This window comes from Manis javanica, chromosome 8 (assembly GCF_040802235.1).
Source record: "Manis javanica isolate MJ-LG chromosome 8, MJ_LKY, whole genome shotgun sequence".
NCBI classification, from domain to species: domain Eukaryota; kingdom Metazoa; phylum Chordata; class Mammalia; order Pholidota; family Manidae; genus Manis; species Manis javanica.
This window is the reverse complement of record NC_133163.1, coordinates 31,535,326-31,561,978: the sequence shown is the minus strand read 5'-3', so window position 1 is coordinate 31,561,978 and position 26,653 is coordinate 31,535,326. Positions and strand designations below refer to the sequence as shown.

Sequence of the window (26,653 nt, the reverse complement as noted above, 5' to 3'; positions counted from 1 at the left end):
AAAATCATTTTTGCAATCTTCATAGTAAAACTTGGCTCAGGTCAGAATCATTAAAGAATGTTAAATCTAGGGGGTAAATTTTGATTTGCTTATTAGTTGCAAGGGAAAAAGATGTAACCAAATGAAGAAATCAGACAATACCTTGACCATCAGATGATCAAAATTATTATCATTGACATTCTGCTTTTGGTATGGGCAAGTGTGTTCCTGTCAGACCAGCCTCCTTACAAATACCTATCAATTCTGGGCAAAATTTTTACAACACTATCTAAAGACACTGGAGAGTGACCTAAGCCAGCAAATTCTGGAGGGGAGTCAACACTTGGGACAGGATAAGTACCTATTTTTACTGCTTTTAGCAGTCAGCTCCCTGTGGGGTAGCTAAACTCTGAGAGAAAACTCAGTCTTTCTGGCCTAAGGAATCAAAGGGCAGAAGTCAGTGTAACCACAGTCCCTGGAAAGTGAGGGAGAATCTTAGAGGGGACAGAGAGAGAAACACAGCCCCAAATCCTCTGTATAAACTCTGTTCAAGTCTCTGGCTAAGCCCTGAGCCGTGCTTTTGTGGGCAGACTCCAGGCAGCTCAGCTAAACATAAAAGAACTAAGCTGAGCTAGGAGCAGCTGCCCAAAAGACAGATCCTGCAGTTTGAGCCATACCAAGTTAACTACAGCAAAAAATCAACAAATACAACAAAATTTAAAAACTCCTCCTTTGGAGGAATACAATAGAATCCAGAGTATCCACAAAATAACATTCACAACATCTAGAATATAATCCAAAATTCATACAGCAATATATATCCTATGCTTCTAGATGTCATATCCTGAGAAGCATCACCTTTGTAGTACTATGCAGGAATGCATAATTTAAGGATACATCAGACAAACCCAAAAGGAAGGATCATTCTATTGAAAAAGAATAAAGACTCAGGGAGGGGAATATATTCTTCAGAGATATTAGTGTATCAAACACCAAAGGAAGAGAAAATGTTCCAGATTAAAGGAGACTAAAGAGATACAACAAAGTACAAGCTATGATCTTGGCCTGGATCTTTCTGGAAAGGAAGAATGCTCTGACAGACATTCTTGAACAATTGACCAAATTAGAATATGCAAGAGAGATTAGAAAAAAGTATCAATGTTAAATTTATTGAAGTTGACAACTGTACTGTAATTACATAAGGAAATATCCTTTCTCTCAGGGACTACACACTGAAGTATCTGAGTATAGAGTTATGATATATGCAACTTTTAAATGGTACAGAAAGAAATAAGTATGTATATGTATGTGTGTGTGTTCATTTGTGTGTTGTGGATGAAGAAGCATGAGCACAAAACGTAAAATAAAATAACCTTGGGCTAGAAAGGTTTTTAATCCCCTTGCATTTACTATTTCCAATCTTTTCCATAGACTTTTTTTTTTAATTTACTAATGAAGTCATTAGAAAATTGGTTTAGGAGTATATGGTTTTATTCATATGCCTCATTCCAAATAGCAAATGAGGAGCACCCTGTTGGATGGTGTCCGACTCCAGCTGCATTGCATGGTTGCCCATAGTGGCCTCTATGGCATTTTTCTTGGGATTCTTGTCAGTTTCAATTTTAAGTGCATTTATAAGCCCATGAGTGCCCTTTAATCCTATACAAAGAATTTGAAGTAGCCTGTGTTCCTTATTCTTCCTGTTTTATCTCTGAGGTCGCTGTTTTTGCTGGCTTTCTTGTATCTTATGCCATGGTTTTACCTATTGTTTGCAGGGTTTTATGTATTAAGTAATAGCAAAAGTTAATTCATTTATTAAATTTTTGCTAAAGTACAATCTTTTCCTAGAGATGTATAAAAACTGTGTTTTAGTTTTAGAGCCTCTAATTTTTATTTAAGGTGCTTGTTATAACTAGACCACAAGACTGTATAAAGAAAAGCCAATTTGTCACACAGTGTAATATGATTGTTTTTCCCAATTTGGAGTGACACTGAAATGTTTGTTGTCTCAGAACAATTAGGGGCTTTCACTTCCCTTCCTTGCAGTGTTTTAATTGAAGATAAATTTTATTAGTAAAAAAATAATGTCTCTTTATTTGTGTATGCTTTTTCCATTTAAACCATTCCTGCTGTATACTAGACTCATGAAGGTTAAATCCCTTGGAACTTACTTCACTAATGTCTATCCATTGTTTCACTTGGCATTTTGATATTTCCATCTTTTAATATTACATTGTTTATACATTATTTACTTGCTTATATATTTCCTGTAATAGCAGTGATATTCATGTGATACAAATACTTTTTTTCACTCTCCAACAAGGATTTATTAAGCGACTGCAGAGTGCCCAGTGCTACATTTTGTAAGACAGGTAAAAAAGAAACGGAAAGAAGAAGAAAATTTAATTATATATAGTTTACAATCATTATGGGGATATAAGACCAATTTAAGTGAAAAAGTTTTATATATCTAAGGTGGTGATACAGAAGAAACTTTGAAGTAGTATGTAGAGATTGTACACACACACTGCTACTTTTCTAGGAAAGGGGAGAGTTTGTTTTGAGTTGGATTTAATCTCTGATTCTTTCTTGAGGGAAGTACTCCTTGAATTAGCCTTTGAACAATGTCCAGGTCCTGGGTTGATGAGCTGAGAAGTTCAGTACATGTCAAGAATTAAGGATGAGGAAATTTGGGGAAAGGAGAATAAAAATGTTTTGTTGGGAGGGTATTAAAGAAATTGGTTTAACTGGACTGGATAGTGAGAAATAAGATGATACCAGTTGATAAAGGGCTTAGGAACCTACTGAGTAGAGCAGTTTGTACTGAATTTGAAAAGCTACAAATTCTTAGTTAATTGTTGCATTAGAAGAGTGGTAATTCAGAAAGATGAATCCAGTAAGTATGAGGAAGGTGAGTTAGATTAGAGAGAAATGAGGGTAAGGGGAAACCAGTTGGGAGCCTATTGCTAATTTAGGTTTGAGTTGATGAGAATTTAGGTTATGCTGGTGGTGATAAATGGAGAAGGACAAACATGACAAACATTTTGATGATAGAATAAAATTTCAGGAGGCTGAGGGAGGAGCAGGTAGGCAATGACATTTAGATTGGTGTGGAAAGGAGGGATCAGAAGCCACACAGTACTTGCCACGGAGAGGTAGAAGGTTAAGGGGTGTGAGGCAGTTGGAGTTTACATTGTATGTTCAGGGTCTGGGTCAAATGAATTATTTCATTCCCACCTCTTCAGGACAGGAGAAACTTCTAAGTGTTTGAGCCAGAAGAAAAAGATAGTAATGAGAAGAAGAAGAATCTTCTACTTGAAGAACTTTCAAATAACGCCTCTACCTCCAGATCGGTGTTCTAACAGTTTCCATTTCACTTTGCTTAATAGCTGACTTGCTTATTTTTACTTCAGATCCAGAAACAGCAAGGCCTAACAATTCCAAAATCACCACCACGCTGGGTCTGGTCTTCCACGCTGCAGGTAGGGTGGATTGCAGTGAAGTCCCTTTCTTGTCCCACAGCAGACTTAGTGTTTACATCACAGGGACTATTCACAGGAGACTGCTTTCTACTGGCCTTCAGGGAAAGGGTGGTTCAATGAAGTCCTCAAACACAAGTACAAACCCCTGCATACTCAGTATCAGGGGTTTGCAAGCTAAGAATGGTTTTTATATTTTTTAATTTCGTTGCAGATGAATATTACATGAAATTCAAATTTCAACAACCATGAAGTTTTATTAAAACACATCCATGCCCACTTTACATATTACCTATGGCTTCTTTTGCACAATAATGGCAGAATTGAGTGATTGCAAGAAACTAAATGGTCGGCAAAGCCTAAAATATTTCTTATCTGGCCCTTTAAGAAAAAGTTTGCTGACCTCTGCCCTAGGATCTCAACTGGAGGAGCCTGGCACTTTTGTGCCAAACAACCCATTGCCCAGTATGTAGCCAAAGTGCCAGCTGAGAGAGGTATGCTATAGGATGCAGAAGTCTCAGCATTGGTAATTAGGCATGCCTTAGAATTGTACCCCAAAACTAGTTCCAGGGGCAGGATTCTGTGAGTAACAAAGGCATAGGAAAGGAGAGGCACACTATTATATTACTTGGACCTTTCTAGTATAACATGATTTTCTAAAAAAAATTCATTTATTCAACCAATATTTATTCAATTCTTTGATATTTTTGTTATTATAGTTTCATTAATCAGTGGATTTTTGAGCATCATACTTTTTCCAGGAAGAAAATAATAACTGACATACTGAATATTCTGGGCCAGGTGCTAAGCTCTTTACATACGTTACCTCATTCAACGCTCATGAAAACCCTAAGAATACATACTTTATTGAATCCGTTTTGGAGATGAGAAGGTTCAGAAAGGTTAGGTAACCCTCTCAGAGTCACGTCCAGCTCTCCTTGACTCTAAAGCCCACATACCAAACCACTACACTATTATAGTTGTTATTTATAGTGTTTTATGTTTCACTTTTTCCAAATTTAGCTGATGGTGTTGCTTTGGGAGCAGCAGCTTCTACTTCACAGACTAGTGTCCAGTTAATTGTGTTTGTGGCAATAATGCTACATAAGGTAAGCAAACTTTTGCTGTTAAGATTTAATAGTTATTATATTCATAATTAAAATCTCTTTGGTCATTAACATTTTTGTGGAATGGGAAAATTCTTTATTTTCATTATTGCCTTCATGTTAGACAATTGAATAAATCTGTACATAGCTGGTTTTTTGTTACTATTTTCTTAAACTTTTATTGAAGGAGTTCATTTTTTTTTTTATGGTCATTACAGAAACTGTTAAATTCTCTACAGACTTCTGTATTTCATAGTGATTTTTGTCCACAAATATTTTTCTTTATATTCTTTTCTTGACTCTTTCTCTTTCCTACTATCCAAAACACACACACACACGTACAAATAGGATATAGTCTCAGTTTAGAACATTAATTCCTTAAAGGCATCATTCAGTCGTGGTATTTACTATGCCTGGGTTTTTGTGTGAGAATTCAGTCAAATGACATGTACTTCATCATGCAGAAACAATATATACTTGTTGAGTAATAATAAGGGATAATTTTTTTTCAGGCACCGGCTGCGTTTGGGCTGGTTTCCTTCTTAATGCACGCTGGCCTAGAACGCAATCGGATCAGAAAGCACTTACTGGTCTTTGCACTTGCGGCACCAGTCATGTCCATGGTGACATACTTAGGACTAAGTAAGGTAAGTCTGACTCATTCCTAGCTTATCTAGACAAGTGTCTGATTCTTTTTTGATCTATTAGAACTTAGGGCCTCTTATGTTAAACTTTTCAATTAAATTACCCTTTCAAACTAAAGACAAAAATTAGAAGTAAAAACCTGTACAAGGAAAATGTCTTAATCCTAAGTCAGTCCTCTTCATGAATTCAGAGCATATCCTTACCATTTGATTTGAAAACTTCTCCCTCATCAGTTCCAATTATATGATCTTTAAAATAATATAACTTACATCTAAGCAGACATGCTTATTTGACGGATGCATAATAGGCCAGAAAAATGTACATTTACTGTTTAAGTATGCACATGAGACATGAGTGACAAGCATGCAGCAGCTCTGAGAAGAGCTGGGCAGGAGCAGAGATGTCTGTATTCAGCTAGGACTCAGACTATTTTATTTCCTGCTCTCAGATCACCGAATATTAAATATCCAGCTCTTTATCGTGGCACTGAAAAGCACTTCAGACCTGCAGTGGCATGTGTCATTTGTCAGCTCAGACCCTGGGCATTCTTCCCAGTTGTTCAGGTTGGACCCTCCATGCCTTATAATTCTGTCTTCTGTGGCTACAATTCTTGGCAGCAACCCTCCCCATGTTACTTAAATGTCAGCTGGGAGGCAACGGGAAGAAAACTTAGAACAAACTGACTCAGGCCTACCTCATGGGAACTGCCTTCCCTCATGCTCTCTGCAGGCCACTGGTTCTTCTGAGTGTTGTTCAATTCATATTTAATATAGTAGTACTTATATTAAAAGTAGCATCTGAGAAAGGAGGTGGTTAAAGAATCGTTAAGTTTCTGTTATTCAGGAATTTGTTGACCTGGCTTGTTAACAAATGAAGTGTTAAAAAATTAAAGAAAAACGCTTTCTTTTCACCTGAAGAACCTTGTCTTTTTCCAGTTAATAGGCACTGTGTAGTTCCTTTTTAAGTATTACCCTATTTATCACTTCATCTGTGTTAAGTTTTTAGAACTTTTGGCAGGAAGGTGTGATAATTCTGGAAGTATGGAGTTAGTTACACATGACATTTATGGCATACTCTTTTCTTAAAATTTTAACTAATTGTCTTAGCCCATAGGTCTTACTTGTTTAATAGAAAAAGTTTAAATTAAATTGTGTAAACATGAGCTTGTGTTTCTAGACTCTGTGGGGCCAATACTGCATCTTGATTATTACTATATCTCAAGTACTGGCCTAGAGCCTGGTGCCTAGGAGATGTTTGCCAAATATTAATAGAATAAATGAATGAATGTATGAAATCTAATATATGCATTCCATCTTAAGAATAATATAGGCCATCCCTGTTTAACCAGACTTGAAATTTCTAAGTGTGTACATCACCAATAGTCTTAAACCCTAATTTGGAAGCTCCCCTTAAATAACATAAAGTTGCTCAGATCCCAAGATGTCCCCAGCGTTCCACATTGTTCCAGTTGTGAATGTTTAGTGTTATTTTTATTCGAACTTCTTGACCCTGACTCACACTCTCTCTCTATCTAAATTCACAGAGCAGTAAAGAAGCCCTTTCAGAAGTCAATGCCACTGGAGTGGCCATGCTTTTCTCTGCTGGGACATTTCTTTACGTTGCCACAGTACATGTCCTCCCGGAGGTGGGCGGAATGGGGCACAGTCACAGACCCGACTCCACTGGAGGGAGAGGCCTCAGCCGTCTGGAAGTGGCAGCCCTGGTTCTGGGTTGCCTCATCCCACTCATCCTGTCAGTAGGACACCAGCATTAAATGTTCAGGGTCCAGCCTTAGCCCCTGGCTATTTGCCACCCTGTGAGAATGGCCGGAACATGACAGCTGCTCACTTCCTCAGTCTCTTGTCTCCCCTTGCCCATCTCCACCTGTATGCCTAGAGTCTGGAGGGAGGTGAGGAAAAGCTGGAGTAATGGAAAGGTTTTAGAGTAGAAAAAACACATTGAGATTGGATATAGACATTCTGGGTGTGGTCTTCTAAAGGGCCTTTGGCATTTTGAGTTTTGATGTTTCTCTTAACCCTATTCTCAGGGAAGAAGGAAGTTAGTTTTAAGGAGAAGTAGAGAACTTCATACTCACAATGAAGCAGTAATTATGAAAGTACAGTGTTCTGTAATTAAGCTATTTCTCTTACTTATTTTAGAGGCTCTGCCACTTTACCCATTGATTTTAACATGGTTTTCACCATGTAAGACTGGTGCTTTAGCATCTATGCCACATGCCTTGATTGAAGGTCATAATGCCCACTCTCTGAGATGCTAAAGATAATTGTAGCTAGAGTCAGGAAGATGACTGCCAGACACATTGAAAACTGACTTTATGCTCAAGAGAGAGACCCACTGAAAAGGGAATGTCTGGAGAGAGTTAGACACCTCCTCTTGCACGAGCCCCTTTAAAGAGAGCCTGCCATTCCATCAAATGGAGCAACACAGGTGGACTAGCTTCCAAAGAGGTGACTAGTGTTTTCTGCATCTCTCTTCAAGTTCTCCTTTGCCAGAATACCTGCCTCCAACCCCTTCTTAGAGAGGAGCCTAGTTTTAGTAGGTTCAGGCCTAGGTTTTCCTTCCGGAACGAACAGTCAGATACCAAAGCATCTTTGGGAATGAAGGGGTGTTAAATTGTAAGTGAATTTGGATAGCTACATCTTTGTAGTAATCTTGTTAAAAGTAAGATTACCAAAACCTATGTTATCCTTTTTTTCTTTTTAAGTATTTATCTTAGCAGACCAGCAGTCCCTCTGGCAAAAATACTTGGTGCCCCTTGGGGAGGGCTAGGTCAGCATCACTTAAGCACCAATAGCAGTGAAGAAAGTCAAAATGTATCATAAATGGGAAGTGTTTGCCTGTTGATTTAAAGCTTATTGAAATCATGTCTTTTGTCTATTCATCTTTTCCATGCTTTTCTCCTAACTTTTCCCTCTAGCCCCTCCTCCATACAATTTGCTGCTTCCTGCTGGTGGCGATGTTAGTATTTGTGTGAATTGAGTTCTCATCAGGACAACCACTTCTTGAACTGTGATGATGAAGAAAATATTGTCTCCATTCTTTACTCCCTTCAATGAAGTTATCTTTGTGTCAAATGTAGCTTTGTTAAGCCCTTAAAATATCACTTCCTCATATGTGAGAGGACACAATCATTCATATTCTGGTAACTTAATTGAGATACAGTAAAAGCATTTAACAAATTAGGATGATTTTTTTCCATATTTGCCAAAATCCCCATAAACTTTGTGTTTTCAGATAAGTGTACAGTACTGTGTTGTTATTTTGATTTTCTGTACCATTTCAAAAGACATTACATAAAGAGGGAACCAAGACTATTTTCTTTAGGTCAGTGGAGTTAGAAGTTGGTAAAGCATTATATGACACGTTAATAAAGCAGGCCTGTGATTTCTTTATTTCCTTCCTAGATTTGTCACTGGGTCAGCAGCTGTGGAAATAGAACTTGCGAGACCTCTGCTGGCTGTAAACCAAAGTAGCATAAATAGGGTATGATTTTTGTATAGTGGCTGGCATACATTGCATGTATGATATTAAAACCAATAGAAGGCATAGTATGGAAAGTCTGAGTGACTTTCCTGATAACTGATTTATAAGAGTCATGGGGTTTCATCTGGTCCTTCAGAATGACATGGTTGCCTTGATTCTCCCTGGAAATTTACTTTGTTTAATAAATAGCACATTTAGTGTCTGGTTTGATCTGGATAGTAGCACTTTCTTTCATATTGTTGTGTGCAATGATGAGAAGTTTGTTCTTCTGGCCAAAGCCTCTTTCAGCAGTGCCTTGCTATCACCGTTTAAGTTTGGCTAGAATAGTCTAGAATATCCTCCTGGGTTGGCCTTGAACTCTGGCAAGGATTGCACCATCTAACTTCCAAATTTGCCTTCCTCTCTGGATCTCACATTAACAGGCAAACCTTTCAGGACCTGTCAGCTCTCAAGCTATGGGCTTACCCAGATCTTAAAGCTGCTGCCTCAGAAACTACTCACTTGTCTCCTGGTCAGCAGGCAGAAATAGCCATACTAACTTTAAAGGGCTCAAATGCATCCTCAGACAGCTGGGAACCGAGCAGCATGGCAGAGGGTGTCTTCACTTGGGGAAGAACTTGCTTGTGGTGGGCAGTGTCCCATGAGAGGCCACATCAGTGGTCACTTATTGGCACATTTCAGTTCCATTTTCCTTTATTTAAAACAGCTTCCTTAAATGTGGATGCCTTAATGCTCTCACACATTTGAAAACATTAGCAATACTTAAATTGCTGCCATGATTACAGGTGGACTTATTGGCCACCAAAGAGATGCAGTTGATGACAAAAAGCATGGTCCATCCTTTTTCATAACCAAAGTTAACCTTAATTGCAATTTGATTCCCTTTCATTGATGGGGATAGATTTCAGATTCTGGGTGCTCTCAAATGGCAAATTAAGTTGAAAAATACTGTTCATCCATTCCCCTCACTTGTTCTCCAGTGTATTGCCATTTCCCCGAAGCAGTGATATTCCAGGTCTGGTTGCTTTCCTGTGCATGCTCTTGCCAGTTTTCTTTAGGTAAAGGTTCTGCACTGGAGTGTAGAGGGTTGGAAATGATACCACCTACAGAGGCTACATGTTCTCTTCCCCTCATCAGCTTTTCATTTCCCTGCTCAAAACAGCTGAGTCAACCCTGTTTCTTATTTTGAATCAGAAAAAAAGAGAGAGGTGGTCATTTTGACTGGTCAGTTCTTTGTAGAAAGGAGAAAATGTAATTGTGTTCTTTACTGGCCTACTTCCAAGTGTCGCTGCCTGTTTTTTCCTGTTTTTCAAGAATTAGAACTAGGACACACCAGCATCAGAGTTTATTAAGCCCCTCAGACACATGGTAGCTAGGTACTGAACACAGGAGCTGTATGTCAACAGCACAAGCCCCCAGAGAATGTTCCTGCCTATGGGGACTCTAGGCCTCCTTGGGAGACTGAGGGCAATGACCAGATTCATCGAAACTGCTGCAGTGCAAGGTGAGAACCCTTTGTAGGTGTTCTGCAGGAGAACCTTCCTTGCATTAGAAAATTTAAGCTCAATGCAGAATGGGTCCACATCACCCAAAGAGCACTGTTGGAGATGCTGTGAAATTAAAACTATTGATGTAGCGCCCTTTGCACCTGAGACATTGAGATTCACCTTAGGAGACCTGAGGGAAATTTGTGACTTGCAGGAAAGGACTAGACGACCATTAGGAATTCTGTAGATATGCTCAGCCTAACACAAGGAGATTGGCTTTGATCTTTTTTTTGACAGCATCTTCTAGCAAATTGTAAGTCTCATGGAATAACACTGCAGTTCCCCCTGGTTCAGTAGGTGGAATAGTGATTTTAAATGTCCCTTTTTCTGGATCCTTTGTAAACATGAAATCATTCCATGGATGGCTGCCTTGCCTTATAATTTTGTCTCCTTCCACTTTAATTGTGAATGGTTAAATTTTTTTTTTTTTTGGCTGTTTTCTGACTTGTTTTCTGATATTAAATTTTTATTAGTGCATACCTTATGTGAGTGGCTCCTTACTTATCCTCTCAGCAGTTTGTTTTCCTGTTTGATGACCAGACTTAACCTCCATTTGAACATCAGGAAAGGTAATGAAAAGCTCTGAAGGGCAGAGGAAAGGTGTACGCACTGTATGCACATTCTCTAGGGAAGGACTTGATACACCATCTGCCCCAAATATTTATTTATTATTATATTTGCTTTGCTATTGTTAGCAAATGTTATTTGTGAAGGTAGCTATCTACTCCCAGAAAAGAGAAGCAGGCAACAGATTCCAGTAACCTTGGGTTCATTTCAAAGGTCAGAGTTGCTATAGGAGTATATACAGCTGTGAACATCTGACCCTGGAAATAGAGTTTTAATAGAAGTACAATTTGTAAATTTGATAAAATGTTTTTTCCTTTTGTGGACTTTAGTACTGGAGCTCATTGTTAACTTACTCACAGATAAGTGTTATATACAGCAATGTATCACTTAAATGTATAGTTTGTATGTTTAGTCATTAGATTTTATTATTTATTAGTGGTCCACTTTGTGATTGTTTCCTGTATGTATCACATGTGCTATAGCTAGTTGTATTTCCTGAAACCCCTCCTCATAAAAAAGAAAACCAAAGGACCTGTAGTTGTGATTCCTGCCATCTCTTACAGAAGCCTTCCAGTGGGGGGATTCATCCCTCCTTTGCCTTGAGCAATGGACTTTGAAATCTTAGGAAGCCAGTATTATGGAACAGCCCTTTCATCTTGCCACCCTGACATCACAACGTATATAGAGGGTTAACCAAAATAATAACTAGCAATCTGTATTGTTTAGTTTTGTTTCTAATTCTTATAAGCTAGAGTTGCATCTACAGTGTACTTTTTATACTGTCAGATATATGCAACCCTGTGTCTTGTCCCTATGTCTAGATTGCCCTTCCCCCACCCCAGCTCCTACACCTCCTTCTGGTCTGGATCCAAAGTCTCCTTCAATTAGGCCTCCTGTGACCACCTATTTAAAATTGTAATCTGGGAGAGGATTATAGATGGCAGCTTGAGAGGTGAGACAGAAATCTCCTCCAAAAACCACATATAATATGAAAATATAGCAAATACATCAAATCCTGAAAGAGCAACAGTAAAGAAGGCTACAGCAGATTGTCTACACCTGGGGAAACCAACAGACCTCAAGGAAAAGGGTAAAATACCAAAGCCGTGATCTGGAGGGACCCAAGCCCTTCCCCAACCCCAGCTCACCGGTGGAAGGAAGAGAGACAGAGCGGAGAGGGGATAGAGGCCTAGGACTGCTGAACACCCAGCCCTGGAGATCTGCTCTGGGTGCATTAACCTACATTACATGGTGCTCTGGAGATTAGTGGGGTTGGAAAGCTAAGGCAGGTGGAATACTTGTAGAGACTGAGATTCCAGCCACTTGTGGAAAATAGGGATCCACATCTGGCTGCTCTAGGACAAAAAAAAGGTGGGCAGTCTGAGAGACTTCTAACAGTGAGAGGGTTGCTAAAGGGACATGGATTGCACAGAGCTTGCTACTCAGGAGAGGACAGATGGACAAAATTGTCCAGGTGCACTCTGCCCTGCAGGTTGGGAACTTTCAGCAGCTTCAAGCTCTCCATTCTCTTGGCTGACTATACCACTATGAGACCCCCCCATGGCAATACATAGCCTGCTGCACCTTCCTCCCGGGCTGGCACTAGCTAGCAAACCGGCTGCCCCCGCCACTGTGCATGCCAGCCAGCCAGAGGGTGGCCCCACCTATGGCAGCTACAAGTGCAAAGCACAGAAGCTTCTACCTGTGTGCTTGTCCCACTGGCCCTGGCAGTGGAGACAGACACTGAGGCTGGGAAGCAGGAAAGGGCTCTTTCCTCTGGACAGGCACCAGCGCCGCTTACCTGCAACCCCCACCATCACTCCAGGAACTGAGCAGCTCCAGAGAGTAGAGCTCAGCACTATACGGCACCACCTACAAATATGAAACATCAAAGGAACCTGGATAAAACCAAAATCCCACAAACATCAGAAAGAGGGCCAAGTGAAATTGAACTCATCAATCTTCCTGAAACAGATTAAAAAATAAAAATCATAAACATGCTTACAGAGCTACAGAAAAATATTCAAGAACTCAGGGTAGAATTCAGGAATGAGATACAAATGTTGAAGAATACAGTATCTGAAATGAAACATACAATGGAGAGATTTAAAAGCAGCTTAGATGAAGTAGACAGAAATGAAATAGAAATTAGAGAACAGGAATACAAAGAAGCTGAGGCACAGAGAGAAAAAAGGATCTCTAGGAATGAAACAATATTGAGAGAACTGTGTGACCAATCCAAACAAAACAATATTCGCATTATAGGAGTACCAGAAAAAGAGTAGAGAGAAAAAGGGATAGAAAGTGTTTTTGAGGAGGTAATTGCTGGAAACTTCCCCAATCTAGGGAAGGAGATAGTCTCCCAGGCCACGGAGGGGCACAGATTCCCCCAACATAAGGGATCCAAAGAAAACAACACCAAGGCATATGATAATTAAAATGGCAAAGATGAAGGATAAAGATAAAGTATTAAAAACAACCAGAGAGAAAAAAAGATCAGATACAAAGGAAAACCCATCAGGCTATCATCACACTTCTCATCACACTAGAGGCCAGAAGGAAGTGATATGATATATTTAATGCAATGAAGCAGAAAGGCCTTGAGCCAAGAATACTCTACCCAGCAAGTTTATCATTTAAATTTGAAGGAGGGATTAAACAATTTCCTGAGAGAATTTACATCCCACGAACCACCTCTACAGTGTATTTTGGAGGAACTGCTATAGATGGAAGTGTTCCTAAGGCTAAATAGCTATCACCAGAGAAAATAAAACCACAGTAAAGAAAGTAGACCACTTAATTACTAGGCAGATGCAAAATCAAATCAACTACCCCCAAAGTACCAGCAATGAAATTGAATTGGTTAACAAAGAACTACCTAAGAACAAAACCTCTGGACCAGATGGCTTCACCACTGAATTTTAATCAAACACTTAGTGAAGGCCTAAAACCCATTCTCCTTAAAGGTTCCCAAAAGGTAGAAGAGAAGGGAATACTTCCAAACTCATTCTATGAGGCCAGAATCATTCTACTACCAAAACTAGACAAACACACCACAAAAAAGAAATTACAGACCAATAGCCCTGATGAACATATATGCAAAAAGTACTCAACAAAATATTAGCAAACTGAATACAAAAATACATAAAAAATATCCATCATGATCAAATAGGATTTATTCCAGGGATGCAAGGATGGTACAATATTCAAAAATCCATCAACATCATACACCACATCAACAAAAAGGACAAAAAACACATGATCATCTCCATAGATGCTGAAAAAGCATTCGAAAAAATTCAACATCCATACATGATAAAAACTCAACAAAATGGGTATAGAGGGCAAGTACCTCAACATAATAAAGGCCATATATGACAAACCCACAGCCAACCTCATACTTACCAGTGAGAAGCTGAAAGCCTTTCCTTTAAGATTGGGAATAAGACAAGGATGCCCACTTTCCCCACTTTTATTAAACATAGTTCTGGAGGCCCTAGCCATGGCAATTAGACAACACAAAGAAATAAAAGGCATCCAAATTGGTAAGGAAGAAGTTAAACTGTCACTGTTTCCATATGACATGATATTGTACATAGAAAACCCTAAAGAATCCACCCCAAAACTACTAGAACTAGTATCTGAATTCAGCAAAGTTGCAGGATACAAAATCAACACACAGAAATCTATGGCATTCCTATGTACTAATAATGAACTAGCAGGAAGAGAAATCAAGAAAACAGCTCTATTCACAATTGCATTAAAAAGAATGAAATACCTAGGAATAAACATAACCAAGGAAGTGAAAGACCTATACCCTGAAAACTACAAGACACTCATGAGAGAAATGAAAGAAGATACCAATAAATGGAAATGCATCTCATGCTCATGGACAGGAAGAGTTAATATAGTCAAAATGGACATTTGCCTAAAGCAATCTACAGATTCAACGCAATCCCTATCAAAATACCAATGGCATTCTTCAATGAACTACAGCAAATAGTTCCAAAAGTCATGGAACCACAAAAGACCCCAAATAGCCAAAGCAATCCTGAGAAAGAAGAATTAAGCAGGGGGATCTCACTTCCCAACTTCAAGCTCTACTACAAAGCCACAGTGATCAAGACAATTTGGTATTGGCACAAGAGCAGACCCATAGATCAATGGAACAGAATAGAGAGCCCAGATAAAAACCGAAGCATACATGGTCAATTAATATATGATAAAGGAGCCATGGATATACAATGGGGAAATGACAGCCTCTTCAACAACTGGCATTGGCAAAACTGGACAGCTACATCTAAGAGAATGAAACTGCATTACTGTCTAACTCCATACACAAAAGTAAACTCAAAATGGATCAAAGAACTAAATGTAAGTCATGAAACCATAAAATTCTTAGAAGAAAACAGGCAAAAATCTCTTGAATATAAACATGAACAACTTTTTTCTGAACACATCTTCTCAGGTAAGGGAAACAAAAGCAAAAATGAACAAATGGGATTACATCAAACTAAAAAGCTGTACAGCAAAGGACACCATCAGTAGAACAAAAAGGTATCCTACAGTATGGGAGAATATATTCATAAATGACAGATCCAACAAGGGGTTAACATCCAAAATATATAAAGAACTCACACACTTCAACACCCACAAAGCAAATAACCCTATTAAAAAATGGGTGGAGGATATGAACAGACAACTCTCCAAAGAAGAAATTCAGATGGCCAACAGGCACATGAAAAGATGCTCCACATCGCTAATTATCAGGGAAGTGCAAATGAAAACCACAATGAGATATCACCTCATACCGATTAGGATGGCCAACATCCAAAAGATAGGCAACAACAAATGCTGGCAAGGATGCGGAGAAAGGGGAACCCTCTTGCACTGCTGGTGGGATTGTAAATTAGTTCAACCATTGTGGAAAGCAATATGGAGGTTCCTCAAAAACATAAAAATAGAAATACCATTTGACCCGGGAATTCCACTCCTAGGAATTTACCCAAAGAAAACAAGTTCTCAGATTCAAAAAGACATGCACCCCTATGTTTATTGCAGCACTATTTACAATAGCTAAGATATGGAAGCAACGTAAGTGTCCATCAGTAGATGAATGGATAAAGAGATGGTACATATACTCAATGAAATACTATTCAGCCATGAGAAGAAAACAAATCCTACCATTTGCAAGAACATGGACAGAGCTAGAGGGTATAAGCCAGGCAGAGAAAGGCAAGTACCACATGTATTCAATCTTTTGTGGAGTATAACAACAATGAAAAACTGAAGGAACAAAACAGCAGCAGACTCACAGACTCCAAGAAGGGGCTAACTGTTACCAAAGGGAGGAGGTGGGGGAAGGAGAGAGAAGGGGATTAAGGGGCATTATGATTAGCACAGATAATGTAGAAGGGTCAGGGGGAAGACAGTATAGCACAGAGATGACAAGTAGTGACTCTCGGGAATCCAACTACACTGATGAACAGTGACTTCAATGGGATAATGTGGGGATTTGATCATATGGGTGAATGTAGTAACCAGTGTTTTTCATGTCAAATCTTCATAAGAGTGTATATCAATGATACCTTAATAAAAAATAAGTTAAAAAATTGTAATATGCCTCACCCCAACCCAGTGCTTAACTTTTTCTGTTTATTTTTCTGTAGCACTATCACAGCTTTATTTGGTTTATAATGTATCTCTTTACCTTGTCCCTCTTTCCTGCTAAAATATAAGCTCCAGGGAACTAGGTTCTTAGTAAATATATGTTGCTAAATGAATCGGTCTGCTCTGAGGGGCACTTTTTTTCTAATTCATGCTTTTCTCCCCCTCCCTCCCACCTACAGCTGTCCTGACCCCTGGCAGAACCATCTGCTGGCCTTACATGTAGTTCCATCTTATCTCTTGGATGTGAGGGCTGCTTGGGAGTTAGCAAACCGGGTGGGAGGACTGACAAGAGGACCAGACCCTGCCTGGGAAGGTGCCCAGTCTTCCTTCTACCCTTTGGTTCTTCCTCCACAATACTGCTCTTTGATTTATTTAAGGGGACATGCTCTGGGACAGGAGTGTCCTCACCCATTATCTTCTGTGTGCTCAGAGCTCTGTTATCACTGTCTCACCAAAGCCTCCACTCCCCACTTCTTCTTTCCTTCCAAACCTCCAGACCCTCTGTGAACTGGGTCTCCCCCTGGGCGGAGGGCAGAGGGTGGCAGTAGGAGGCAGGGCAGGCATGTGAATAGAACCTAAGTTACATTCTCTTCTTTTCCCTCTTTTGTCCTGCTCAGTAGTTTGAGAAACCACAAAAGAACATGCTATCGAACCAAGGAAAGCATGTTACTGAGAGAACCCCTTTTTGATACGTGAAGCCACAAGGGTTTCAAAGTAACTTGGCCAAGGTCTTTTCATTGAGTAAAGAAGGAACCAACACTGGTACCCCAGCACCTGGCACCTAGTTGGATGAGTTGCTAATTCTGTTCTAGATGAGAAACCAGCACCCCGGCTCTCCCTCATATGTTCTGGGAGAATGTGTGAAATTGTAACAATAGTGTGGGTAAAAGTACAGTATTTCCAGAATCTCTTGCCTGGCCTTAGTCCTTATCAACAGGTGTTTCCAAAGGGTGGAAAGAAGTAGTCCATCTCCATATCAATAGGTGATTACAAGGTTGGGGGGAGCAAGGGTGTATCTAGACCAGAGAGGTTTGGGGGGTCCCTTTCGGCAGCCAGGTCATGAGAGACAGAGGCAAGCAGAAGTGGATGACTGCTTGTAAGCAATAAATGGGTTTATTTTATTTCTCCCTTTGACTGATTTTTGCTTCAAAGGTAATTTGCCCTGGGCTGGGAACTTGTTTTCCCCCCTGGAGTTACAAATGGCTATAGTTTTATTGGCACACTGAACACTGAAACACTGTTCTTAGAAGCCAAATTAATGTATACATTTAATCCACACATCATCCACAAGGGAGAGCATAGAATACCTTCAGTGTTTCTGAGCAGTGTGCTGCCCACAGCCATGCCCTTCGATGCTAAAAGACTGTGCTAGTGCTGTAAAGCGGCTGGCAGCCTGGCAGGGCAGCAAGATCCTTGCGTGACCCCCAGAAACACTTCTACTGGCAGCCTTGGGATGAGCAATTGTTGAAGCCTAGCTGATGAGGCTGACCCTGCTGATGAGAACCATGTACTATAGTGCAGCAAACTCCCAGTCTCCATCTTAAAAGCAGGACTGCCAGAGTTAGGGCAGTTGGTCTGTGCCCACACATGCTCTCCTTTGGCTCCTCAACCCTATTAGTCCTCTACCCCACTTCCCTCCCTCCCAGGTAGTCCTGCTGGCAGGTTAAGAATCCTAAGACCCACCCCTGGCTTTAGGACATACAAAGTGGAATACAATTCAATAAAAAGAGATCAATGTTTTAATTCTCAGGAAGGTAGGAGGGTGTGGCATCAGAAAAGGCTGCACAAAAGAAGAGTCACTTGAGCTGAATCTTTTAAGTAGGATTTTGGAGAGATGAGAAGAAAAGTATTCTAGACTGAGAGAATAGCAAGTGAAAAGATAAAAGCATGGTGATTTCTCAGAATATCAAAACTAGTGTGATAGGCTGAGAGTGGTGGGTAAAGAGAGGGTGTGGGGAGCCCAGACAATAGGTTGGGACCAGATTGAGGCATGTGTTATAGTCAGGGGTCAGGAGTTGGGAGCTAGACTCAAAGGAGTGGAGAGCCAGCCAGGAGTTTTAAATAGGAGACTCCATGATCAGCTTTAGGACCTTGAAAAGATCATGAATGAGGGGAGTAAGCCAGCATTCCTTGGGGGATCCTGCTGTAGGTGGGGAGGGTCATTTGAAAAGGCAATTGCTTAGTCCATACGGAAGAGGACTACAAGTGTTAGGCAGAAAAATAGATATGACCGGGTAAAGGGAGAATAAGGCCAGTAAAGCTGTAAGTCTGGGGAGAGGAAATCCCAGGGCAAAATACCTCTGAAAACCAAAATCAGTCAAAGGGAGAAACAAAGTTTAAAATCCGCTTATTGCTTACAAACTGCAGTCCTGGGACATCTCTCTCTGCTCCGGAAGAAGCAAGCTAGCAAGCAAGCTAGCCCCTTCCTGTAACCTCTCACGTTCAGACATGCCCTCAGTTGCCTACTTAATTACCCATTGATATGGAGATGACTCTCCACCCCTGAGGAATGATGCATATGTCTTAAAGCCATACTTCTCTCCACCCTTCAGCGTCTGTTGATATGCAGATGTACTAAAGCCTGGAGAGACTTTCTGGAAATACTACAATTTTACCCATAAAAGCCCACTAGAAGGGACTCAAAGAGTTAACCAGATAAAACTAGAGGGCCAGAAAAGACTCACAGTGATAGTGAGTTAATCAGTTGAAGCTCCAAAGGCTGGATGCAACTTGGAATGTCTGGATATTCCCCAGATAAGGAAAAATAACTGAGCGCAGCCCATGTCTTCAGTGTGTCAATTAGACCATGCCATTGTAAGATTTACTTTAGCCTGCTAACAGGCCCATCTTATTCTTTAACTTAACTGTATCTCAGGAGGGAAAATCCTGGGGCAAAATACCTTTGAAACCAAAATAGGTCAAAGGGAGAAATAAAGTGGGAGAAACCCATTTATTTCTTACAAGCAGTCGTCCACTTCTGTTCTCCTGTGTCTCTCGTGACCCAGCTGCAGAAGAAGGGTCCTCACCCAACCTCTCTGGTCCAGATATGCTCTCACTCGCCCTTGTGATTACCTATTGATATGGAGATGGCTACTTCTCTCCATCCCTTGGAAACACCTATCGATATGGAGATACACTAAGGCCAGGTAAGAAATTCTGGAAATACTGCAATTTTACCCACCTAACCTATATACTACTGTTTTTTCCTCCTCTTGCAGCCCCCCATCAAGTAATTTTGTAATAAGGGCAGGAGACAAGCATTATAATTTTCAAAAAAAAGCCCAGATAAAAACAGTATAGTAAAAACAGGAGGGATTCCATCTTAAGTCTAAGATTCCATTTTAAAAACCAGGGAGTTAAGAAGATTCCTAATGTATTCTTTAGTAAACAGACAGTAATTCAACCCACCTTAAAGCAAGGTAAACAGTCTTAATTGATATATATTCCTGGAGAGAAGTCACTATCCTGGGGTGTGCCAACCAAATAGAGACTGACCTCTCAGGGCTTCAGCTTTCTCTCTTCGATAGAACAGAATCTGTTGGGTGGTTGAGAATGTATGTGAAAGCAGTCTTTAGGTGATGAACCGGATCAATAAATTCCATGCGTTGTTTATTTTGCAGAATTAGCTGGAGGACCGCTAATAGAGGAGAGGAGACATAGTGCCTCTCACCAGAGATAAGCATGAGATGACTTGACAAGTCTACACCCCCTGACCCTTTGTCACATTCCTGAAAAATGCTTAAAAGACAGAGACCCCGGCCATTTAGCATGCTTCCTCTTTGAGGACACCTGCACTTTTTCTCTAAGTGCTTACCTTTAAATAACACTTTCTCACTGCTCAACCTAATTGTGTTTTGTCTCTGCACTTTTTCAGTGGTAAGTGTCTTCGTTTTTTTGCTATTTCATTCTATTGCTAAGTCTTTACTCAGTCTCCCTTTTACTCATGATAAGTAGGGAGGAGCTGCAGAAAGTTCAGATTTGGGTGCTGCAAGTTCCTGTTGCCTGGTGTACCTGGATGAAACTGCAGCTGCAGTAGCCTGCCTCAAAATCTCCTTTCTTTGGGAAGTTCTCAGAACATAATCTCATTCCATCCCGTGCTCTGTGGCTCCCCCATATCCTGGGGTGGTAGGGACTCAGTTCCCCTGCCATGCAGATTCAAGCAGACACTGTACACCAGGTGACACTGGCTTATGGAGTTAGCAGGGGAACTGAGAAGCAGTTCAATGAACTTTCCTTATCACTCTGTTCTTCCTTACTCTCTGTTGCCTGCAAGGCAGCTGCCATTCCCTGATACTCTCTCTTCATTTCTTCCTCACCTCATACTCAGACTTCCCTACCGAATTCCTCCCCAACACAAGAAGCAAGTTGGGAGTGGAGGTGGGTGGGGCTGAGAGAACCAGAGGCCTAGAGAAGTTGGGTAATTGTCCTCAGTTCACACAACTAATGGCAGAGCCTGGACTTAAACCCATCTTAACACTAAAAGCAGGTGACAAGTCTGCCACCTAAAGACTGCTTTCACATACATTCTCAACCACTCAACAGATTCTGTTCTATCGATGAGAGAAAGCTGAAAGCCTGAGAGGTCGGTCTCCATTTGGTTGGCAAACAAACAGGAAACCTGAACAGGGTCAAGTGAAAACAATTGAGTAAGCATTTATTCAGCGCCTGCTACATGCCCTCAACTGTGTCCTCAAGGAGCTGATAGCCCAGAAGAGACATAAACATGCAGAGAAAAGCTCCGAACAAGGCAGACCGACACGTGCTAGAATGGAAGCATGGGCAAAGGTCCACAGGAACCACGAGGCAGGTGTAGTTTCAGCTGAATTGAAAGCCATAACCTGTGGAATCCAGGCTAGGAGCCTGAATGATGAAATTAGGGTTGGAAGAGTGAAAGATGTTCAGTGGAAGAGATTTGATGCTGCAGCAGGGTCTGGCCTGGAGCCCAGATCTTTCTGTCTCTTCTGGCCCTGGAGGGATATCGGCACTGATTCCAGCCATCAGACTGACATGGGTGTGGGGGTAGCTGGGAGAATCTAGATCTGGGTCCATCACTTGGCACCAGCATGGCCTGCCTGCCTGAGGGTGGGGTCAGGGACAAGAGAGGGTTGGGAGCTGAGGAGGTGGCACTATGGGAAAAGCCACTTTTGTCCAGGTTGCAGGGAGACCTTGTCTGAGAATGTCTTCCTGCCCACTGCTGACTGGAGTGGGTTAAGGAAGACTCTGGCTCACTCTGGCTGAAGGGTAAGATCAGAGAGCTGGGTCCAGTCAATACTCACACATTTCCTTACTGTGGCCTAGTCATATACAATGGCCATGCTAACACCTGTTTCATGGAACAATGGTGACTGTCACATGAACCTGCATACTATGGGTAAAAGCAATATGATGAAAATGTATGTTCTTTTGTTTGAAAGCAAACAATCAAAATGAAAAAGCAACCTATGGAATGAGTGCCTTTTCTTTTGCAAAACATATATCTGATAAGGGTTAATATCCAAAACATGTAAGTAACTCATGTAACTCAATAGAAAAAAAAAATGTGATTAGAAAACAGGCAAAGACCTGAACAGACATATTTCCAAAGAAGACATGCAAATGACTAACAGGTACATGAAAAGGTACTCAGCATACTAATCAGGGAAATGCAAATAAAAACTACAATGAGATATCATTTCACACCTGTTAGGATGGCTATTCTCAAAATGACAATAAATAAGTGTTGGTGAGGATGTGGAGTAAGGGAACACTTGTAGACTGTTGGTGGGAATGCAAACTGGTGCAGCCATTATGGAAAAAAACAGAAAGGCTCCTTAAAAAATTAGAAACAGAACTACCATATAACCCAGTAATCTATTTTTGTATAGATATCCAAAGGAAATGAAATCAGCACTTTGAAAAGATAGATACGCTTTCATTGCTGCCTTATTCACAGTAGCCAAGATGTGGAAAAAATTTAAGTGTCTGTTGACTGATGAATGGATAAAGAAAAAAATTTATATATATATATTATATGGCATGTGTGTGTGCGTACATATATATATATATATGTACACACATACCAAATGGTGTGTGGGTGTGTATATATATATGTATAAAATATATATACTGTAATATTATTCATATATATATATATACACACACACATATATATATACTGTATATACACACACACACACACATATATATATACTGTAATATTATTCAACCATAAAAAAGAAATCCTGCTATTTGCAGTGACCTGGATGAAACTGGAGTACATTGTGCTAAGTGAAATCAGCCAGACACAGAAAGACAAATACTGTCACGCTCTCACTTATAAATGGAATCTTAAAGAGTCAATTTCATGGAACCAGAGAGTAGAATGGTTTTCAGGGACTGGGGCTAGGGAAAATAGGGAGATGGTCAAAGGGTACAAACTTTCAGTTATACAATGAATATGTTCTGGACATCTAATGTACAGCATGGTGACTATAGTTAATACAGTACTATATACTTGAAATTTGCCAACAGAGTAGACTTAAGTGTTCTCATCATATGTAAAAAAATGGTAACTTATGTGAGATGATGGATATGTTACTTAACTTGACTATGGTCAGCATTTCATAAGGTATACATATATTAAATCATGTTGCATGCCTTTTAAAAAAATGTTCTATGACCTAAATATTTACAATTAGTATTTGTCAATCATACCTCAATAAAGCTGAGAAAAATAAATAAAACTATAAGAAAAAGAAAATGTATACTCATTATTTGGCATCTATCTCTGGGTATAGCTGCTAGGCTGGAATTTTTACTTCAAGTAGAATTTTGTCTTCAGTTCTGCAGGAACTTTGAGCCCTAGGTGAGTTGGCACTTGAGAGAAATTACTAGGAAAAAAGGGAAAACTACTAGACCTGAAAGGGAAGTCTAGCATTTTCTTGGACCATATTTCATATGGCAGTGTGCTACAGGGTAGCTGGTATGAGCTTTGGATTCGGACTGAATCAAGTATCTTGATCCTGTCACTTTCCCTTGTTCAACTCATATGTGAGGGCCTTTCATGTTCCAGGATATTACTAGCTGAGTGACCTTAGGTAGAAAACCTTTTAGAACTTCATTTTTCTCACCTGGAAAACTAAAAATAATATGTACCTTATTGGGGCTGTTTCAAAAATCAAATGGAATAGATAAGATGTAAATAAGGTATTTAGAACATCAGGTCTGTGTCAGTGCATGTAGGACACTCAGGACCCTGCATTTCCGCCACTGACTGGTCTGACTTAGTGTCTGATAAGTTTGGGCAGCACTGGCACACACCTGGTCTGGGGCACTGGACTGGCACCCAGCTTGTTTTGTCATCCAAAGAGCTATCTGCCAGGCATTCAGCACTCCCACCAGCCAGAGCAGAGAACACAATGGAAGCAGAAATGGCTTCTCCCACAGCTGACATGGCATTATCAGGACTGTTGAGAGAAGCAGAAGCCACTTAAGTATCTAGTGGTCCATCAAACTCAGGCCATTTGCCTCAGGTCTTTCCACCCAGCCTTACCTGCCATAGCCAAGGTCTGTTCACATGTCCCGCATTGCAGAGGGAATGGGCAAAAATTGGTCTCTTTTCGCCACTGAAGAAACTTTCCACCAAATCTTTCCCAGGAACCATCTGGGCTCATTCAGCCCTGCTCCTTGGAAAGGGCTTCCTGAAGATTGGTGCCAGTTATCCTGCCTTTCTCCCACCAGTGGCTCCACAGCTCTTCACTAGGCCCTCATGGTGCGCAGCCAAAGCTGGTACTGACCTGATTAAGTAGAAAGGAATTAATTTATTAAAAGGATCTTGGCAGGGCTAGACATCCAGGCCTGAGCAAAGCTTCCAGGAATGTTACCCCAAAACGCTGCTGTAGAAGCAACCTTATGAGGAACTGCTGCTGACAGCACTAATGGTGCCTGCTGCTCTGGGGAGGCAATCCTGTGGCCACAGCTGACCCTTGAATGAGCAGGTCAGATACCTGTAGTCCCAACTTCCTTTGAGAAACTGATGCCTGTGCATGCTTTGTCCAAGTCCTGTCCTGCTGCCCCTGACCAGCGAACTCCACACAGGCTTCTAACACAAGTTTCCTATCTTCCATATGTGAAAAGCAGGACTCCTAATTTTCCATGCATGAGAACATGTGTCAAAAATAGCCCCAAAATGTGTGAAATACCCATTTTGCACTCTGTCCATGGGCTCTCAGCATCTTCCTAGTCTAGTCTCCTCCCACCCAGTGGACCAGGCTCTGGGCCCTGGGTTAAGGCTGGGCCTGAGATGTTCTGCAGGGGCTCGTGAACCATGAGGGGCACAAAGGAATAAGATGGGCTTTCTGGACAGTGAGCACAGGAGATGCTGCCAGGGTTTGGGGACCCCAGAAATGGCTAGGGATAGGGTGCCAGGGTGTGGGAGCCCTCTGGGAGGCTACTTCTTAACTAGACTCATAAAAAATTAGGCCTGGGGAGGCTTTGGGGAGCATCCAGTGAGGCTCACAAACTCAAATGCCTTCAAGGAGAAGTCAGACCGGTAATAAATGAGCACAGCAGGCTGAACAAAGGACAGTGAGGAATGTGGATCTGTGGAGAATGTCGTTTAAGGCACAAAAATTCTAAAAAGGTGTCCAAATGCTGATAGGAGTCAGAAAGTAGTTGCCTGGGAGGGGGCTGGGGAGTGGGAGTTGACTAGTCAGGAACATGAGGGAACTTTTTGGGGTGATGGAAATGTTTTGCATCTTGATTTCTTGCTTTGAGTGGTGGTTACTTGGTGTAAAATTCATCAAATAAAGTTTGTCTAGTAAGTAGTTAAGATCTGTGCATTTTACCACATATTAATTATACCTCAATTTTTACTCGGGCAAGTTAATAAAGCATATTTACGAATAAACGGATGTGGCTCTCAGGCTACCCATTTGAAAACTTGTTCTAATCTGACTTCTTTATTCGACATACGAGGACTCGGAGACCCTGAGCTGGGGGCGCGGCTTTCCCCAGGGCGCAGATGAATCCTGACTGCGCAGTGCCCGGCAGCTCCTCAGCCGGGGAAAGGGTGACCGCCGCCTGCTCTGGCCGGCCGCCTCCTGCTGCGCACACTCACGTCCCGGCCTTTGGAGCGGAGCCGGCAGGCGGCGGTGCGAACACTGCCTTCCCACCCGCGGTCCCTAGGGGCCGGAGAGACCTCCGCCTCCGCCTGAAAGGGAGCGGGTCACCCAGAGCCGACGCCGAGAAGAGCGGAAGTGGGTGGAGCGTCGAGCTCCAGGGAGCACCGGCCAGGCGTGCAGATAAATCACGCGCACACACTAAAAGGGCCGCTAGAGACTGGCACTGAGTGCCAAATGCCGACGCAGAGCCAAGTTCTGGGAAAAGAAATCTGAGCCGGACAGGCGGCGGCGGTGTAAAGCGAAACCCACCTGAAGGGCGGGGAGGGCGGGGGGAGCGGCCGCCAGCCCTAACCGGGCCTCCTCTCCGGGTGGGCGCTCCGGGCACCCACCTAGCTACCCGCCCGCCCTCGGAGGTACAGGCATCTCCGCTTTCCAGTTGGAAAAGCAAGTCTCACCGCGGCCTCACGGAGCTATATCAGCACTGAGCTGGGATTCCCAGCCCGGTTGTGTGACACCTTGCTCTCCCCAACCCCAGAAGCGAGTAGGCATCTGCAGGAGTGACTGCAAGCCCATCACAAAGCAGATGTGTTCCCAGTGTCGGTGTGGGCCCAGCCCGCGAGAGGGAACCCAGGGCTGAGACGTACGCGAGCGGTAGCCGTGGGGAAGTGCTGTGGCCGCATCCCGGGCCGGGCGACCCGCCGGGACCTTCCGGACGCACGCAGCCCGGCCCTCCAGCCGGCGCCCGCACTGATTGGCGCTCGCGGCCGGCCTGCTAGCTCACCTGCCCCGCCTAGCCAATCGGGGCCCCCAGAATTGGGGCTGTCGCGGGGAGTCGGGGGAGATGCTGCTGGCTGGAGGCTGAGCCGCCCTCCCCGCGGAGTTCCTGCCGGCCCGCCCCAAACCGGAGCCCCAGGCGCAGATTGCGCGCCCCCCACCCTCCGCGCCGCGCTCCCGACCGCGCGAGCTTTAGTAGCAGGTCCCGGCCGGCCGCTCTGCGTCTCGCCTGGCTGGGACGCGCTCCGACGGCGCCCGGAGCCGCCCGCCGACGCCGCCTC

General features: G+C 42.0%; 1 protein-coding gene and 1 long non-coding RNA gene across 7 annotated transcripts in view; one reads left to right on the top strand and one right to left on the bottom strand.

Moving 5' to 3' along the window:
• SLC39A9 (solute carrier family 39 member 9) overlaps positions 1-10,739 on the top strand; it is a 70,158-nt gene extending 59,419 nt beyond the window's left edge. For 3 of the 4 annotated variants that reach the window (XM_037001314.2, XM_037001271.2, XM_073242217.1), the window contains 4 exons: positions 3,393-3,461; positions 4,482-4,567; positions 5,077-5,211; positions 6,753-10,739. In XM_037001314.2, coding sequence (XP_036857209.2) covers positions 3,393-3,461; positions 4,482-4,567; positions 5,077-5,211; positions 6,753-6,983 — 521 coding nt within the window. In that variant the 3' untranslated portion in view covers positions 6,984-10,739. The remainder of the gene's footprint in view (positions 1-3,392; positions 3,462-4,481; positions 4,568-5,076; positions 5,212-6,752) is intronic. The other variant, XR_012133774.1, reaches the window with a different exon arrangement.
• The window catches only part of LOC140850727 (uncharacterized), a 69,584-nt gene extending 43,230 nt beyond the window's left edge, over positions 1-26,354 (bottom strand). For 2 of the 3 annotated variants that reach the window (XR_012133776.1, XR_012133775.1), the window contains exons 1-3: positions 26,243-26,354; positions 24,029-24,272; positions 23,797-23,942 (exon numbers count right to left, since the gene is read on the bottom strand). This is a non-coding gene — a long non-coding RNA (uncharacterized lncRNA). The remainder of the gene's footprint in view (positions 1-23,796; positions 23,943-24,028; positions 24,273-26,242) is intronic. The other variant, XR_012133777.1, reaches the window with a different exon arrangement.
• Positions 26,355-26,653: the final 299 nt, after the last annotated feature.